Source organism: Periplaneta americana, chromosome 4 (assembly GCF_040183065.1).
Source record: "Periplaneta americana isolate PAMFEO1 chromosome 4, P.americana_PAMFEO1_priV1, whole genome shotgun sequence".
In the NCBI taxonomy this organism is placed as follows: Eukaryota; Metazoa; Arthropoda; class Insecta; order Blattodea; family Blattidae; genus Periplaneta; species Periplaneta americana.
Window position 1 is genome coordinate 79465442 of NC_091120.1, and position 20792 is coordinate 79486233.

The 20792-nt window shown below is 33.5% G+C and overlaps 1 protein-coding gene across 6 annotated transcripts in view; it reads right to left on the minus strand.

Moving 5' to 3' along the window:
* Window positions 1–16198: 16198 nt before the first annotated feature.
* IP3K2 (Inositol 1,4,5-triphosphate kinase 2) overlaps window positions 16199–20792 on the minus strand; it is an 851156-nt gene continuing 846562 nt past the window's right edge. For all 6 annotated transcript variants that reach the window (XM_069823611.1, XM_069823612.1, XM_069823614.1 and 3 more), the window contains one exon: window positions 16199–19943. In XM_069823611.1, coding sequence (XP_069679712.1) covers window positions 19635–19943 — 309 coding nt within the window. In that variant the 3' untranslated portion in view covers window positions 16199–19634. The remainder of the gene's footprint in view (window positions 19944–20792) is intronic.

Here is a 20792-nt window from a genome sequence, read left to right on the forward strand (position 1 = left end):
AGTATTGCGTATGTCCTCAGAATATGCCACAATTCGATTCCGAAGAGATTCCAAATCAGGCACCGGAGACGAATAAACCAACGATTTTAAATGGCCTCACAAGTAGAAATCGAGAGGGTTCAGATCAGGTGAGCGTGGAGGCCAAGCAATTGGGCCACCTCTACCTATCCATCGATCAGGAAACCTTCGATCCAAGTACCGGCGAGCCGTACGACTGAAGTGTGCAGGAGCGCCATCATGCAAGAAGTGAATGTGTTGACATTGATTGATCAGTGGAGTGTCTTCTACAACATGAGGTATGGTGTTTTCCAGGAAGTTTGTGTACGCCTGCCCCTAAGTCTGTTTACAAGTACATGGGGTCCAACTAATCGATCACCAATGATACCGGACCACATGTTGAGGGAGAACCGCACCTGGTGATGAGATGGAACAGTTGCACGTGGGTTTTCATACGCCCATACATGCTGATTGTGGAAATTTGTTATGCCATCTCGTGTGAACTGTGCTTCATCTGTAAATAATACTAAGTTCGGATTTACACCACACTGCTGCAAGAACCACTGACAGAACCTAATTCGTGCAGGGTAATCTGCTCGTGACAGGGCCTGTACACGTTGCAAATGATAAGGATACAATTGATACTCTTTCAACAGTGTCCAGACAGTCGTATGAGGAACATTGACTTGCAACGCTACCCTTCGTGTGCTCATAGAAGGAGTCATGTTCACAGCCTCCAGAATCTCCTCCTGTACTTCTGGAATTGTAGATCTCGGTCGTCCCCTTCCCAAACCAGGAGAGTTAAATTTTCCATACTCGCACGGACGGTAATGGAGACGTACAGATGTCTTCCGATCTGGACATTGTCGCTGTGGGTACCTCTCCTGGTACAAACGACGAGCCAGCGCAGCATTGCCGTCCGCCTTACCGTACATGAAATGTATCTCTGCCAGCTCTTGATTTGAATACATGTCGCACAGTCTAACGCCTACACAACACTGAATGTAACCTTCGCCTCGGAATGAACTGTCAGAGTGCCCTCTTAATGTCTCCTTTGATGGCAACGACCTGCGGAAAGAAAAACGTTCCGGTGAATTTCAATGTTGTGAAGGCCATAACTCGGAAATAAAGCATTTCCGGACACATGTTGTAATGAATTATTTTGATTGTCTACATGTGGGAAATACATACCTGAAATTATGCTCCGTATTTTTGAAACACACTATGTATTGTATTTTGGTTTGTAGAGACATATGTACCTGTTAGTGATGGTATAGCTATATAGAATGTTGTATCTGATGATGTTGGTATGAAACCGACGAAAACGTTCATACAATATTAAGTCATGTAATGTAAGAACTCACACATTACATACATTAATAGTAAAGTCATTGACTGAAAAGTCCACACCTGAGGAGTAACGGTTAGAGCGTCTAGCAGCGAAACCAGGTGGCCCGGGTTCGATTCCCGGTCGGGGCAAGTTACCTGGTTGAGGTTTTTTCCGGCGTTTTCCCTCAACCCAATATGAGCAAATGCTGGGTAACTTTCGGTGTTGGACCCCGGACTCATTTCACCAGCATTATCACCTTCATCTCATTCAGACGCTAAATAACCTAAGCTATTGATAAAGCGTCGTAAAATAACCTACTAAAATAAAAAATAAAAAAATTGACTGAAAATAAATATTCGTATTATATAACATAGACTTTTCTGAAAATTAATCAAAATGAATTGCAAAATTATTTCATTTTATTTTCATTCATTTTATTTCAATGTATTTTAATTTAGTTTATTATATTTTATTTCAATTCAGTTAATTTAATTTAAAATGTTTTATTTCTAGCTTATTTTATCTTATTTTCTCTCATCTGATTTTAATTTCTTTTAATGTAATTTATTTTGCTATCTTTTTATTTAATTTATTTGGATTTATTTCATTTTAAATTATTTTAATTAAATTTCATTTAGTTTAATTTATTTTATTTTAACTTATTTCGTTTAATTAATATTTGAGGAGAAAAATTCGCTCCGGCGCAGGGGATCGAACCCGGGTTCTTGGTTCTACGTACCAAGCGCTCTGACCATTGAGCTACGTCGAATTCAATCCACAGCACCCGATCGAACCCTCCTCCTTCTACGTTTTTCCCTTTGTGACTACGGCGCCGGGGCGAATTTTTGTCCTCAAATATTAATTGTCAACTTTACAGATAGTATTCTGTATGACATAATTAATCAAAGCTTTAATAAAATTATTTTGTCTAGTTTATTTTATCTTATATTAATTTATTTGATTTTATTTTAATGCAATTTATTTGAATTTATCTTATTTTATCTTATTTTATTTTCATTTATTTTGTTTTATTTTATTTTAATTCAATACTTAATTTCAATTTAATTTAAAACAATATATTTTTATTTCAATTTATTTTATTTTAACTTATTTCAATTCAACAAATTTAATTTTATCATATTTTAATTTAATTAGAAATTTATTTTCTTTTTTATTTCATTTTAGTTTTCCTGTTTTTTACTTTCCTCCTTTCCTCGAAACAGGAGAAGTCGTAGCAATGACAAACCGAGAAAACAGAAACGGGAAAAAACGAAAAACTGAGAAAAGGGGCAACGAGAATAAAAAAAAGATAAAAAGAAAACCATAAAAGGAAAAGAAGAAACTTAGAAAAATCTGGAAAACTAGGAAAACGAGGAAAGAAGACAAACACGAAAACGACAACAAAAGAAAACCGAAAAATGAGGAGGGAAAACGAAAAATACGAGAAAACCAAAATCGAGAAAACTGTACACCAAAATAAAAGAAAGAGAAAACCCAGATAACTGGAAAACCAGAAAACGGAAAACATGAAACCCGAAAACAAAAGAACGGTAAAAGGAGAAATAGACAAAACGAAAGAAAGGAAACGAGTAAAAGAGTAAACGAGTAAAGGTATGAACCAATGAACGAGGAACAGTGAAGCCAGGAAACAAGAAACTAAAGAATTAAAAACTGAAAAACGACAAAAGAAAATACGAGAAAACGATTACAAGAAAACGAGGAAACAGGAAAGAATAAAATAAAAATGGGAGAAAGACACAAGGAAAGAAAGAGAAAATAGCAAAACGAAAATATTGGGAAAAAGAAAAAACGAAAATTCTATAAAACGTTGAAAAGTTGAAAACTATGGAAGGGGGAAAACGGGAAATGGAGGAGAGAGGAAAAGAAAGTTACGGGGAAACGAAGAATAGATAGTGGAGAAAACAAGAGAACTGAAAATTTGCGGAAACGAAATAAGTATAAACGAGAACACGAAAGAAACGAAAAAAGAGTGAGAACTAAAACCAGTTAATACATGAAACAATAACAAAAGAAGGAATTAAAACAAAAAACAAGGAAACGAATAAACCAGAAAAAGGGGAAAGTGAAAAAAAAGTGATTTTAGAATATGAGAACAAAAAATATCAGAAGGAAAAATGTTATGGGAGAATGAAGAAACGTGAAATCGACAGAAACAAAAAAGTGAGAAAACAGAAATCAAAGAAACGAGATCGTGTACACCAAGAAACAAAAAACCAAAGAAATAACGAAAAAAGAGGAACGAAAAACGAAATAAAGCGAAAACTGAAATAACAGGAAAACAAGTAAAGTGGGAATTAAAAAAAAAAAAGAAACGAATAAAAGAATCAAACCAGAAAAAAAAGAACGAAAAAAGAAAGGAGAGAGAAAAAAATAGAACAAAAGTCCAGAAAACGAAAAGACGATATATTCGCTAAACGAAAAGTCCACAAAATGAAATTTGTAAAAACTATGAAACAAATAAACGGGAAAACGAAGGAAAGAAAAAACGAGAAAATAAGAAAAAGAGAGTCAGAAAATCAGAAAGGGGGAAAACGAAAAAAAGAAAAAAATTGGATGTACAAAGACTGAACGAGAAAACGAGGAATTGAAAAAAAAAAACTTGAAAACTAGAAAAAAGAATAAAAAATGAGAATATCACGAAATGAGAAAACGAGAAAGCGATAGCACAAGGAAACCAAGATAAGAGAAACCGAGAACATGAAGTAAACGAAAGAACAAGGAAATGAAGAAACAATAAGTCAAGAAAACGAAGAAGCGAGAATACAAGAAAACGAAAAAAAATGAGAATACGAAAAACAAAACAATGAAAAAACAGACATCGAGTAAACTAGAGAACGAGAGAACGAGAGTGCCAGGAAAGCAGAAAACCGTGAAAACAAAATACTTGAAAGAAGAAAACTAGATGAAAATAGAAGAAGTAAGCGAAAAACGATATAATTCGAAAACAAAGAAGCGATAAAATAAAATAAAACTATCAAGGAGGGAACAAAAAAAACTAATATACGAGAAAACGAAAAACGAGAGAACTAAAAAACGAGAAATCGAGCGAATAGAAAAGGAGAGTATATGGAGAAACAAGAAAACGAAAAAGCGAAAAACAAGAACAAGAGAAAGTGTAAAATAGAACAAGAAAATGAGAAAATAAAAACGAGAAAAATGTAAAATCCAGTCAATTAGAAAACGAGAAAAAGAAAAGTCCAAAAGACCAGAAGTTCAAGATTCAAGAAAATGAAAGAATAAGAAGCCGAGAGAGCGAAGAAACGAGAATCTAAGAAAAATGAAAATAGGCGCAGGAATGAAACGATATGGAGAGAAAACGATAACGAGGAAATGGAGGAACGAAATACCAAGAAAATGAAAACAACTAGAACATGAGGAAACGAGAGGATTGAAAAATCGATAACCACAGATAAAATGAGAATAAGAAAAATCGAGAAAACGAGGAATCCCAAAATCGAGAAAAACATGAGAATGAAAAACGAAAAAACGAGGAAAGGAGGAGAGTAGAAAACAGGAAAACGGAAAAACTTTTAAACGAATCCAACGATGAATACGAAGAAAGCGAGAAGACAAAAAAGGATGAAAACGAAATAAAACAGAAAAGCAAATAACGAGAAAACGAAACAACGACAAAGCAAAGAATTGAAACAACGAAAAACTCTGGAACGAGGAAACGAAAAAGTACAAGTCTAAATAATGACAAAAGAGGACAACACAAAACGAGATAACAAGCAAACGAAAAAAACGGTACAAGGAGAAATGGGCAAAAACGAAAAAACTGAGAAAAGGGGACAACGAAAAATCAAGGGAAGGATAAAAGGAAAACGAGAAAAGTAAAAGTAGGAAGTTAGAAAAAACTGGAAAATGAGAAAAGGAGACAAAAAGTAAAAACGACAACAAAAGAAAAACGAAAAATGAGGAGGGAAAACGAAAAATACAAGAAAACGAAAATCGAGAAAACTGTACACCAAAATAGAAGAAAAGAGGAAAATCAAATAACTGGAAAGCCAGAAAAAGAAAAACGTGAAACCCAAAAACAAAAGAATTGTAAAAGGAGAAACAGACAAAACGAAAGCAAGAAAACGAGTAAAAGAGTAAATGAGGAAAGGTATGACTCAATGAACGAGAAAACAGTGAAGCCAGTAAACAAGATACTAAAGAATTAAAAACTGAAAAACGACAAACGAAAATACGAGAAAACTGGAAAATGAAGAAACCTACACAGCGAATAATCGAGAAAACGTCAGAAAGAAAATTAAAAAATCCAGAAACAGGGAGAACGGAAAAGCCGGAAAACGAGAGAACGAGGAAACAGCAAAGTAAAGGAACGAGAAAAAGAGAAAATTAAAAACGAGAAGGAAAAAATTAAAATCTCGAAAACGGTTAAACGAAGAAACCGGAAAAAAAGGAAGGAAAAACTGTTATAAAATGGGGATCAGCGAAAAACCTAGTAAAGCGGAGAAAAGACAAAAAGGAGGAAACGTTAAAACCAGAAATCGAGAAATCGAAAAAGGCGGAAACCAGAAATCTAGTGACGACAAAGCGGGGAAAATGGAAAAATGATGCAATCGGGAACCCGAAAAAAGAAACACGTGAAAAAGAAATAGACAAGAATTCGAAACAATCAGAAATCTAGTGTACAGCAAGAAACGAGAAAGTGAGAAAAAGAAAAGGTACATGAAAATGAAAGAAGAAGAAATCGAGAAGAAGAGAAAAACGAGAAAATGAAAAAACTAGAAAGAGAAAAAACGAAGAAACGTGACAAGGGAGAAATTAGAAAAAAACGTGAAAACAAGGAAAGGAGAAGACGAGAATACGAAAAACAAGAAAGCGACAAAACTAAAAAGCAATAAACCCAGAGACTGAAAAATAGGACAACTAAACGCTAGGAAAAAAGAAAATCAAGGAACTAGAATATAAATAAAGGCGAAAATGAAAGAACCAGGAGAGTGAAGAAACGATACATCGAAAAAAAATTAGAAAGAACGAGTAAAAGAGAACTAAAAACGAGTAAATGAGAAAAAGTGAAACAGAAAATATCAAGAAGGATAAAAAAGAAAGAAAAAATGAGAAAACAAAACAAATAAACGAGAAAACGAAAAATAGACATAAAAACGAGAAACAAAAATGGAAGAACGTAAAATGGGAACACGAGAGACCTAGAAAACAAAGGAACAAGCAAATGTAAAAACGAAAAATCGTACAAAGGGGAAAAGATAGCCAGAAAAGGAGGACACGAAAAAATGTAAAAACAAGAAATGGAAAAAAGGAAATGAAGGAAGGAGAAAAGCGAAAAACGAGAAACGAAAAACAAGATGAAAAAACGAAAAAAGAGGAAACGCGTAAACGAAACTATCTTGTGCGATAAACTTTGCTAGAACACTGTACGTATTAGGAAGAGAGTGAGATAGAGATACTATACCTCACTCGTTCTACTAACGGAGGCATCTTGCGGCAACAGTGTACTAGCTAAGACCCGTAGTAAGACCAATGCTTTTCTCTTAAGTTGGAATACTCTATATAAAGTCGGAAAAACAAGTTGCACTGTGCCTGGATTGCAGGTAGGTCCTCAAAACCGAAAGTGATAATGCTAGTACATTAAAAACTGAACATTTTACACCTACCTGGGGCAGGAGACGGACTCTTGAAGTTGAACCCGTTAACTTTGGGTGTCTCTGAATGGGTGAGCTGCTTGTCATCCACCCATATCTTCCAATCTTCACTTCCCAGGAGTGCACTTGTAACTGGACCAGCTGATGTTCAGTTTCCTTGTATTGTCGTTCATCAAATGAACTTCTGGAAAAAAAAAATAGTTTAGGTTGGTAACTATGGAAAACTGCGAACGTTACATTACTCAAATTAAACCAGCAAACAATAGGTCCATGGTAGCCAACTAATTTTATCTGTAACTGTGCTGTATTTATCTGCAACAAGAGTAAAGCTATTATACAGGAAATTCTAAATGATTAGTACAAAAAGGAAACACTCCTGTGACTGCTGTAATGAGTTTATTTCACAAATACAAATGTAATATGAAAGGTTAACTCTTCAAGTTCTGGTTCGCAGCAATTAAAACATTGAAAACTCGCCGTTGTTCATCTGGATGTTGATGAGGCAGATAGATGCACTGCAGCATGTAACCTGTTTTTTTTTTAATTTTGTATATGTATTACTATACTCATTTATTTTGCGCATTTATTATGATAATATACCGGTACACTAAGTTAATATATCCAGAACTTGCTTCATGATAACACTGAACAACAAATGTTTACTTTTTGTCTTACTCCGAAATAAAAATATAAAAATAGGTGAATATTACTAATATGTGCACTCTAAATCTGAATTTAAAATCCAAATTGCCCCATCACGTACCATTTTCCGGGGAAAGTGAATTAAAAAAATGCCTCATAATACTTGAAAAATGTGTTCTGGATACAAAAATGATGTTACATAGTTTAAAACATAAAAAACCACAACAATAAAAATATTTCATGTGTAGGTATAATGAGAAAAATCTCGGCATTTGAACTTACCATTTAAAAGAATTTTCCGGACGACTTCCGTTTATAACTAGACTCGGGACTGTCATTTACAAGGAACCAACAACAGTCTGCAAGCATGCTGGATGATGATCTTCTTTTATATCGCCTTTCTATTTCAGATATTTCTTGATGAAATCTTTCCCCATGCTCGTCGCTTACGGCTACAAGTCTAGGAGGAAAAAAATCCAAATGAGAAAATAAAAAGTGTAGTTTGAGAGACATATTGCACCCCTTTTTCTCATATGCACTTGACATAGTGTCCACAAGTTCGACATAGTTGTCTGTTCTAGCATTTCCAAGGAAAATTGAGCAAACATAATATTTGAAAGTGTGCCATGCCATTTTTTCTGTAATGAAAAGTTTTTCTTCAAACAAAGAGTCAGCCATAACTTTACGAATTTCTGGACTGATGAAAATGCCCTATTTTAATTTGTCCTCACTCATTCTGGTAAACTTTTCTTTTAACCACACCCTTGTTTGTTCATTGTGTAAACCTCACTTTGAAATCATAGCATATCTTAAAAACCTTACGTGATACGAAGAAAAGAGATGCATTTTCGGATTCAGCGCACACCAAACCATAAGGGTCACATTCTTTTAAGTCGGAGCAAAATTCTTGTTGTTCAGTGTAATCGGTCAATTCACTGCGGAGTTATGTCATATTATTCTTGCATCTGCACATAAAATTTTCCATAATTTTCATATCTGCGTTAAGATATAATCAGGCATGGGGAGTAAAGGAAATCGTTTTGTGAAATTAGTTCCTGATGCTTGTGCAACAGAAGAAAACTCGAGTACTAGAAATCATGATAGGTCTAATGGAAAAAGTAAATTTAAATATATGTATATATTTCATTAGAATTATAGTAAATACATTCATTCTTTATTTATGTTAACTTCATTTAGTTATACAGTGGTAGGGTTAAAATAATTAATCATACAATTAGGATTTTGAAAAAATCATAATTGCAAGTGCAATATTAAAATAACATACGATATTATTCAGAACTTTACTTTGCAGGAAATTGTATCCTACTACCATTTAGTTAATACTGATGAGAGATTGAAATTACCAACAGTAGAAAAAAAAAATTTGCCAACAGGAAAAGATACTGAATTATTACCAGTCATTAATGTTGCTATGGAATAGAAAGTCCCTGGTTTGGAAGCCTATGTTGAAGTTTGCTATATACGTAATTACAGTGTTAATGTGTTAAAATAAATGTCATCTGTTGATTAATGTATTTTAACAAATAAATAGTAACAACCACTGACCAGGACAAATTGGAAGAAAATCAGAAGTCATGTAGAGCATTATAATGAAATAGGTCTAAAGAAAAAAAGTAGAGAAGAATAAGAAACTAAGAGTAGGCCTACATGGTGGAAAATATCAGGAGTTGGAGAGAGCTGGAATGCTCAAACTCCAGCTGAAAATGAAGAGAGTAAATGATTACCAATATCTTGTTCATATAAGGAACAAATTAGCTTTAAAAGAAGCTTCATGTGTCACCAAATTGTTGAAAATGTTCGGGAAAAAAGCTTATAAAAAATTTTGGTCCATAGATTCATGGGGTGTGACCAGAACACAGTACGAAATGGAAATATAAAAATTGGAAATTTAATATTTGAAAATGTGGAAAAGTTCAAATATCTTGAAGCAAAAGTAACAAATATAAATGACACTGGTGAGGAAATTAAACGCAGAATAAATATGGAAAATGCCTGTTATTATTCGGTTGAGAAGTTTCTGTCTTCTAGTCTGATCTCAAAAAAGCTAAAAGTTAGAATCTATAAAACAGTTATATTACCGGTTTTCTGTATGGTTGTGGAACTTGCACTCTCATTTTGAGACAAGAAAAGAGGTTAAGGGTGTTTGAGAATAAGGTTCTTAGGAAAATATTTGGGGCTAAGAGGGATGAAGTTACAGGAGAATGGAGAAAGTTACACAACACAGAACTGCACGCATTGTATTCTTCACCTGACATAATTAGGAACATTAAATCCAGACGTTTGAGATGGGCAGGGCATGTAGCACGTATGGGCGAATCCAGAAATGCATATAGTGTTAGTTGGGAGGCCGGAGGGAAAAATACCTTAGGGGAGGCCGAGACGTAGATGGGAGGATAATATTAATATGGATTTGAGGGAGGTGGGATATGATGGTAAAGACTGGATTAATCTTGCTAGAGATAGGGACTGATGGTGGGCTTATGTGAGGGCGGCAATGAACCTCCGGGTTTCTTAAAAGCCATTTGTAAGTAAGTACGTAAGATTTATGAGGAAGAAGAAAGCAACATATTAATGGTTTTGTACACTTTCGACCAATTATGAGAAAAAAGAAAAACACACAGCAAGAAGATCCAATCAAGCAGTATGGATATGACTTTCATTTACCTAGAGAAGGCGGAATAAAAGTGAAAGTATGCAAAAACTTATCTTTATCAACATTGGGGCTAAAGAAAACAGTTTATTTGGGTAACAGAATTGAACAAAATAATAGAATGGTGAAGAAGATTGAAGAAACTGGTATTGAAGCTGAACTGCCGAAAATAAAAAGGGAAGTTTCAGAGAAGTGTGTTAAGAAGGAAGTTTTGAAGTCAGATTCTTTTAGTACATGGTTGTATCTAATCTCTAAAATACCCTGTCACTATTACGGGGTCTATTTAGACTCAGACTTTAGGTCTGTTAGTCATATACATGATATTTATAAGAATTGATGCGAAAAAAAAAGAAGGTAATTTTTCTGTGGAAAGAAAAAAAATTTGGCGAGATTTATGGGGGGCAGAAAGTTTTCATATTCAAAGCTATAAAGGACCAGTGTAACACGAGTGTTGCATTTAAAGAAGGAGATCTGAATGAAGAAGATTGCAATTTATACATTCGGAGAAAAAAATATGCTCGTGAAGGAAAAGAAGATGCCGTTTCTTTAGTATTCGAATCTACCTTTGTGACAACATTGTATGTTTAGAATGTTTTGTTATATCTAAAATCATTAGTTTCAGAATAATGCTAAACAAAAAAAAAATTACAGGTTCTAAATTTTATATTTTTTGTCAGTAACTCCAAAGATGTCCGGCAGACTATGTTAGCAAGATGGAGGCAGCAAGAAACTATAAGAAGGCAGAGCCATCAACATGATGTTGTTTAGTGAACTGTTCGAAGAAGGTTCGAACCTCATAAGTGACATCAATAAGGCACCAGTCATGAGGCAGCTAAGTCAGGAGATAATGGGCTAGAGTAGCCCGTTCCTTTCTTCCTCTATTACACTTCTATTAGACTTCAAATGTACATAAACAATTGTTCTTCCTTTAACATATATTTCTGAACATTTCATTTGTATTAATTACAGTACGAGTATTTATGTAATTCTCATCCTAGTTCTAGTAATATGTAGTTTAGGCAAGCTCACATTTGTACTTCAAATGCTATGTGTATGTAAATTATTGTATTTAATATCCCTTTCGGTACTGCTATTTCAACACACTGTAACATTTTGTGTTTTTATAATAAGTTACTGACATTTGAAGGAATTGAAGTAAAATGATATAGTTTATGTACTGATTTTAATTTCCAATAGTTTATTGGTAAAATAAATTGTGGGGAAAAAAAAGCTATGTGCAGCTCCCAATAATTTATTTCATTCTTGAATGGTTTCAGTTACCTGTAATGTGATATATTTGCATTTTTGGTAAAGTAACAAAGAAAGTAACATTGTTTCAGCACATCAATATAGACACAAACAAATATTTTGTGAAGTTTTTTCATTCTCCTACAAAACTGACTTCGTATCACATAGTCATTTTTACAAGCACAATGATAATATTATCATGTATGAGATTGCAAGACACGAAGAGGAAGAGGATTACAAACCGAGAGACAATGATACAGCGTTGTACGTGTCCAGCACATGGATACATGGAATTTTATTTAGAAAGTATGAAAAAATACGAACTTGAATGAAAAATATATGGCTGGAAATCACTGGAAGATGAGAGTAAGTAAATTTTTCAGTTCGAGGGCAAAGAATTTTAAAATATCCATAGCTATGATTTGAAAAAGTAACGTAATATGCGTTTTTAATTTTTTTTTTATTTGGTTTAATTTAAGACACTCTGTAAACTGCAGCATCTGAGTGAGAGGATGGTAATTATGCCAGTGAACTGAGTCTAGGCTCCAGCGTCGAAAGTTACCCAGCATTTGCTCTTAGTGGGTTGAGGGAAAACCCCGGAAAAAACCTCAACCAAGTAATTTGTCCCAACTAGGATTTTAACCTGAGCCTGCTCGTTTCACGGCCAGACATGCTAACCGCTACTCCACAGTCTACTTTTATATGACGACGATTTTAATTATGTTTGCAAGACTGACTTACTGTTACATCTGCTTTCACTGAAGAGTTGTTGTTGTTTTCTAATGCCAGGCATTTGACAATAAAGTCATTTGACCTCTTGCACTCCAATATTTTTCAAAGATATTATCATGGCCAGCCACTGAAGCACAAATTTTGAGGTGTTCCGAATCCATTTCTTGGTTTGAGTTGCACAATGGGCAGTTAGGGGACTGATATATTCCAATTCTATGCAGGTGTTTGGCCAAACAATCATGGCCTGTTGCCAATCTAAATGCAGCTACAGACGATCTTCGTGGTAAATCGGGAATTATCTGTGGATTTTGATGCAGAGAGTTCCATTTTTTTCCCTTGAGATTGTGTTATCAAATTTTGTTTGTTGAAGTCTAAGTATGTAGATTTAATAAATCTTTTCACAGAGTAATACGTAGATTTAGTAGCAGGTCTGTAAGTAGCAGTGCTGCCCTTCTTTGCTAAAGCACCCGCATTCTCGTTTCCCAGGATTCCACAATGGGATGGTATCCATTGGAATACAATTCTTTTATTGAGTGATATTAATTGAAGAGTAAATGTATTCGAAATGTCAACCTGGTCTTGTTAGAATGCTGGAATTGTTTTTAGAATCTGATGAACGTTCACTTATTCAGAGCCTAAGTTTCATAATAAATGAAAATATTTTAACAACATATGAATCTATTACTAATAGAAAATCATTTTAGATCAATCAATTTTGACATGTAATTGTACTATCTACAAGAGTTAAAGTTTATTAGTACCTAAATGTAAATTATTTTTATTTGTTACCGGTACTTTCTATAGTATCCTTGTTTTATTTTAGTTACTTGCAGAACTAATTACAGAATAATTCAGGATAAAGAATACAATATTTTAATAAATAATTTAGAACATACATAAAGAAGTACAACAAATTCTCCTAACCAGTTTAGTGGATTTTGTAAATAATCTTTACTAATTAAGCACAACATAACCTCTAACCTTTTCTTAGTAAGCTTAAGCCATCTCGTTTACATAAACATAACTCGACCTTTCCTAAACAAATCATATTAATTAATTGATTACATACATTTTCTGTATGCAGAATCAAAGTATAATAAAATACAATATGGTGTATTGATATAAATTAATTAAAGAAAGAAAATTTCATCTAAATAAGAGGATTCAGGGAAGGATGCAACATTACCAATGCCATGACGTAGATATTGATTGCTTCGAGGGTCCCCAGAAAGTTGCACTGAACATAAAATTGATATTTAATCATTTCAGCCTTTAAATACATTTGAATATGCACTAGTAAATACCCTGGAAATTAAATTTTACTATGTCGTCTGAGAACACCAAGATGTTACAGAAGACATAGCAATGATAAAATTGTAGATAGAGGTATTATGTTAGTATAAAGATCAGATAATGAGGGAATTTCCAATAGTCTAATGCCGAAAGAGGTATAGGCCTACTGATTCTAACCATAATGCAATTGTTTGCGTTAAAGTTCAACAAAGAAGCTGTAGAATGAGTTTCGATTCTGGGTCAAATAGAAAATCATGTCTATAACGGAATGCACGGAAAAATCGCTGAGAAAATGGCAGGCAGTACAGGTGAACTGCACAATGAGTATAATAATAAAATTGCGTACCTTAAGTTAGTATGTGTAATTTTGGTAGACAAAGAAAATTACGCTGTATGTATCAATCAATCTTCTTAATGTAGCCAGCTGTTTGCTGACAACATAGAGTCCACTGTAGTCTATTCACTTTTTGTTTTTCATGAGAAATGAGGGATATTTTGATGGGTGTTCTTTATAGATGCCTGTTGCTAGTAGCCAGAGTTGGGGTGTAGTCAATATATACTGCAGGGTTGTGTCTTCTGCAACTGGTACTGATGATTTTAATTTACTTCTTTTGTGGTTTATGGACGGACAGTAGGCCTATAGAAGAATGTGTTCCAGATCTTCATCATGATTATTACACCACATACAAGTAGGAGTATCAGAAAGGTGAAATGGGTGTAGGTACAATTGTGTGACAATGTGACCTGTTCTGGCTCTTGTTAAAAATGTTTGAACATGTCTGGGCAAGTTTTTATACATTTCCAGGTCATTTGGTTTCTTTTGTATGGACTTTAAAATATTTTTTGTCAGAAGAGAGGCAATTGTTGATCCATAGGTTTATAAAATGACACTTTACTGAAGCAAGGGCACTGGATAGAAATATTACTTGAAGAGGTTTTAGTTGCAAATATATTGCAAATATATTTGCAATGTTATCGACTTTCTCGTTTCCAGGTATACCACAATGACTAGGTATCCATTGAAATGTTATTTCCTTTTGGAGTTTTTTTAGTTTACTTAGTTGTTTGTGAATTGGAATAATTCTATAGTTGTTTCTGAATTGGAATAATTCTATGTGTGTATAGGTTTGGTACACATTTGATTATATTAAATAGGCCTATAGAAATTTGAGTACGGTAACACACTGAAAAGCAGCATCAATAGCTAGCAATTCAGTGTCAAAACTGGAGGAGGATGAACAAAGTATGAAGTAACTTTCTTGATATTTTGGAATATAACCTGCTCCTGATGTCTCATCATTAGGGTTGAGAGACCCATCTGTATAAATTTGAAGGTGATCCTTATATGTGCTGCAGAGTAGTTCCATTGCATCTGACTTAAGAATGTATAGAGGATCATTTTTGGAATGATTTCCTGGAATTTGTATGCTATGTTCTGGAATCACCCATTTCCATGGAGGAATTTCGTTCACAACTTGAGTTTTAGCAATGAGTGTGTCTGTGATATAGATTGGTATTTCTTCTTTATTTTATAGAAATTACACAGGATATTACCTGACAGTTTGAAGAATATCTGAGATCTGGATGAGGCTTGCAATTTTAAATGTATTTTTAGATTCTTTTGTAATACATAGTGTCTGATTGGCTGAATATTACATTCAATTTCTAGGGCAACAGTTGATGTGGTTTTTGGTACTCCTAGGCATAATCTTAAGGTTGAGTTTTGAAGAACAGAAATTTTTTGTAAGTAAGTATGTAAATCGATGTTCAAATTTCCAGTGTTCACCATCTTCTGGAATTCAAGGTCCTTGTGGCTTCCTACATTTTGCAGGCTGATGTTTATTCTTTTGGATAAATATTATTTATATATATATATATATATATATATATATATATATATATATATATATACATACATACAGACATACAAAGAGATTGTAGGTCTCTACTTTATAGTTTGTTTTGACGTCCTGGTATTCACAGGTAGCATCTATTAATCAACCTATATTTACTTTTTCTTTTCATGTCAGAGTACGAGATGAAGCATTTCCCTTTTATTATTGAGTATATGTACGGTATTTATTTTGTATTGTATCGGTATGTAGCAATAAATACTAAATGCATACTCTGCATTACGTTGAGAATACGTAATATGATTCCCAAATTTGTCTTTCATAAGAAACATTGAAGACAAAATGCCACATAAAGAATGTAAAAGACACGAATATGAATATAGAGTTTTAGTGCAACAATTTTGAGTCAATTTAATCTCTTATTTCGGCTATTTAGTTACTGTATAAAAATGCAGAAACAGTAACAGAATCGGAGCTTAAGCAATTTTAATCAAGCTATTTTAATCAGGCAAGGGTACATCTGATACTCTGAATTAAATGCTATAAAAAAAACTTTGCAACAAATTTCCGTAAACGAAACTTTTTTCAAGGAAGCAAAACTGCTGTGCTATTTTTAAAAATTCTATTCCTCAAATATAATAAATTTCTCTAGTTTAGCTACATTTACAAAATTACTCCCTAAATTCTGTATTGCTGCAAGTTTTGTACATAATAAAGGAAAGTGTTGTAGAAGCATATGTAGGAAATGTTTTGTCATGGACACTACTGGAAGTAGATATTGTAAGAATAAAAACGTACATTTCCATAATAATAAATGTTTCATTTTCACAAAAATACCTTTACATTCTTACTTTAATAAAACAAAATGTATAATTGCATATGTGTAATTTTAGCATACAATGGAACTAGCTACTTCTTTCCAATCAGTGTGTCAAATATTACATTAAAAGTATAGTTTAAAATTTTATACATTTTTCAGCCAATATTAATGTACAGATAGCACAAATACGAACTTCTGATTAGATGTTGGGAGAAATTTGAAGAAAATTTTTGTACATTGTCCACAATCTTAACACGATTCACAAATGTTTATGAAAAAACATTCAGATCTTTCAGCTACAATTCAAACCTTCTAAATGATTTTGAAGGCTACCGGTACTGCGCAAATGTTCACTGTTCCTATGCTGTATATAATAATATTACCAAATTATTATCCATGATAGCAGGAATTTTATTACATTCTCCTCACAAATCGTGGCCAACATGACACCTTTTCGCCCGAATCTAGAGCATCCATTGCATACGATTCAGGTCTAATGAATTAATCCATATCTAATAGCATGTGAAATTACATTTTAATGTTCACATATTCCCAGAATTCTTGTTGTAGGTTAATCTACATAACATGGGTGCTCAGGTTACCAATTACGTAGGCATATATCCTACTAGGCAAACCTTGATCCCCAACTGTTAGTTGATACTCTACATGTAACTACTGGTATGTCACAAACTGATATCCCACGATATTGATATTCACAAAGCTGTGCAAATAAACTGGATTAATATTCATATACTTATTTTTATTGTTGCCATTTAAAATTCTACAATGAAAAGGATTATTGAACGGATTTTAATAGGTAGAAACAAATTTTTACGATTCAAATTAGCATTACTACCACTTTCTTTCGAAAGAAACAACAGGATGAAAAAAAATTTAAATGAAATACAAATATATAAATCTGAAATATCATATTCGTACCGTATTCTAGAAACAAATTAAGAATTTTCATTATGATCAAAGAGCAAGTATACATAAGTATAGAAGACTTGTAAATTGAACTTTTTCCATTTCTGGTATAATGAACAAGAAATTCAAGACATTTCGAAGATTGGCTCTATTTTCGTAAAATTCCAAATCCCCGGATTTTATATATATTAAATCAATTTCTCGAATTATAAACATCATGGCGAAATAATATCGTGTACCTGAAATTTGCCAGCAATGTATTAATGAAAATATGCAGAGTGATTCGGCCACAATTTATGGAAAATAAAACTGTCAAAATTGTGAAGCATTATACTTGAAATAAGATTAAGTTAGTAAGCAGAATTGAGGACAATGTACAATATTTTCAAACAATTTCTGAACTTATAAATATGAAAGTCTGTCATCATATGGAAAGATGATAATGTCCAAAACAGCAGATGTCCATCATTAATAGTAGTGTATCTTTAACATTTAACTTCCGTAATTCCTCCCAATGCTACTTGAAATAACTTATCAATGACGATTAATCCTCCTAATCTTAACTTATAAAGACAAAGCATTTGACCACTGCATTTCATTGTCCATTCTAAGATTCATTATAACTGTTTAAGAATAAATTATTGTAACATATCTATGTAGTAGAGTTACGCAAGAAATGAGAAAAAGCTTAACTCTACCAGAACAAAAGACTATAATGCCAGAAAACGGTAATAAAATACTACACATTGTCGGTAAAAATCATCACAACTTATAATCATTGTTTCAAAATGTCACTTCAATTTAAGATTTCTAGTTATGTAATCCAAATATTTAAATACTTAGGAGAACTGTGAATACTTCTGAGAAAAAATAACGGATACCACAGATACTAGTCTGTTCCAGTCTTGACAAAAATATTACCAGAAGCGTGAAACATCAATGCACTCTTTGTACTGCTAGGCAACAAATCTACTTATCCTCCAATGTTGGCCATTAGAAGAAGAAGAGTATAGATATTTAGTACTCCAGCACAGAGACTATACAGAGACAAAATGTGATATCCTTTTGCAATACATACACTATCTGCCTTACGTAAATTTTAAATTTAACTTAATCTGAAACTAAATTTTATTTAAAATTGCATTTTAAGAAATATTTTATCTTAACCATAGTTACTTTTTATTAAGATTCGGATAAAGTAGCTGTATCAGGATAGGCTATATAGCTACATAGGATAGGGTCTTCACTTGCTTCAGACTAAGTAAACACTACCCCTTTCCACTAACGCTCCCCACCCCATAGCTAAACATCAGTGAATCGACAGTACAGCCGATAGGAACTGAATATAAGTCGTCACTACTGATGGCTGGGGACACGCGACAACTAGTTAATGTTTGTAAACAAAATACATGGACCAAGGATGCCTATCCTGATACAGCTCCTTTATCTGAACCTTGCTTATTATTAAACACTTTGGATTCTCATCTATTAATAACATTCAAATTATTGAAAAGAACATTTTACATCGCTGTAAAATGTATTTCCAGACATGCTTTACAATTAAGAGGATTAATACATCTTTTGTGTAGTACAGACACCCTGCAAAATAGTGCAAAACAATTCAGAAATAAGTTACATCCAAAACGTTCAGACAAAGGAACACAAATATGAGAGACATGAAAATATTCTTACACATTTTAAACTTGTTTTGGTTCACTGTGCTACTTGTATTATTTTATACACATTTACTTATCACCACCATAATTTTAACCGTATCAAGTTTGCTGTACATCAGTGAGACATAAATAAATGTCAGCTTGTTCCTCTTAATACGGAGCATATGGAGATTGACGAATGATTGATAGTTGAGATATATCAGGCATAGAAAGAGTGCAATAAGAGTCCGTTATATGTTGCTATTCCAATTAAACTGGAACAAACGTAATAACCCTACTCAGAGCAACTATAGACCTGAATATAAGGCACAGAATGTTAATAGTATTCACATCTTAAAACTTTCAAGTTGTGACACAGAAGTATCAAAATCCATAGGATAACAATGATTAGCTTTGATTTCATTTCAAAAGCAACATGCATAACGAGCAGTTCTATGTTTAGATCAATACTGTTTCAGAATATGAAGTTCAAGATTTTCTCTTTGGAGAGGTCCATATCTCAACAACTAAACGAAGATCTTGACTACTAATAAAAATGTTAAATTTCTATTAAAATCAGCAACTGCACACTGAAACACTTCAGATTTCAAAAGTCACGTTTTCTCGACAGATTTCCTTCCATTTTGCATTGATTCCTGCATTCATCTTTACATGAAACTCGTCAAGAAAACTTGCAAGGCATATATTGCGACTCAAACGCTGCTGCTGCTACTACCAACTGGAGCTCTGGTGAAATCACACAGCTCATGTTGAGCTTGTCTGCGGCTTACACCGGAGTGGCATAGTCAAAAGTGATACTCATCCCAAATGGGTCATGTATTCTCCGAACCAGTCGTTCTTTCATCCTCTGATATGTCGCTGGCAGCAGTGATGATGGTTGTAACTGGAGGTGCCGGAAGAAGTGGTGAAGCAGGATCCATAGATGTTTCTTGCAATTCTGTGAAAATGCTTATGAGATTGTTGAGTCCTATCAGGTATCCATCCTCGTGGTTTCCAACCACCCACTTTGACGCGTGTGAGATGGCCATCCCATTAGGTAACACCAATGTCTTGGCAAAATCGATCAACCACACGTTAGCATTCGTCTTGTCGTGGACAAACAATAGGGAACTGCCAATAACCTGAAATTAAACATAACTGATTTAGTCAACGAATTATTTTCAATAGCAGATCTAACTTCCTAGACACTTTAATTCCCGATTTACCACGCAAATAGTCTGTAGCTTATTTAGATTGGCAACAGGCTATAACTGTTTGGCCAAGCACCTGCATAGAATTGGAATATATCAGTCCCCTAACTGCCCATTGTGCAATTCAAATCAAGAAATGGATTCGGAACACCTCAAAATCTGTGCTTCAGTGGCTGACCATGACAATATCTTTGAAAAATATTGGAGTGGAAGAGGTCAAATGACTTTACTGTCAAATGCCTGGCATTAGAAAACAACAACTTCCTAGACACTATTTTTTAATGTTAAACAGTGATAATGTAATGATACTGGGAAGTGACAACCATATAATTGTAGCCCTAAAATCACAATATTTTAAAATAAAAATTAATGAACTTATTCTTAAAATTGCTTTATGAAACTTTCCCCAAGCATCAAGCCACTCTTTATATACTGTTTTCAGATGAAAACATCTCGTTACTCAACCAAATTATTTTATAAAGTTGTCCCCAAAAGAAGATGCACTTACAAACGGCGAAGTGCACTTTTCTCCAAAGATCTGACTATAGGTCTTTCAACTTGTGCTGGCTTAATGAGAACACACCACTTCATAGAATAAATGAAATAGTTTCCTGTTTTAGTAAATGGAAGCTATATACTGCAACAAAAACTTTTTAAGAATATTTTTAATTAATGCTTAATTGGCATTTTTTGAAAGTGAAAAAATTTGCTTGCACAAAAAAATCACTACATTCATTTTAAAGAGCTGTTTAATCCATATTTTCACTTAGTGTTATGCCT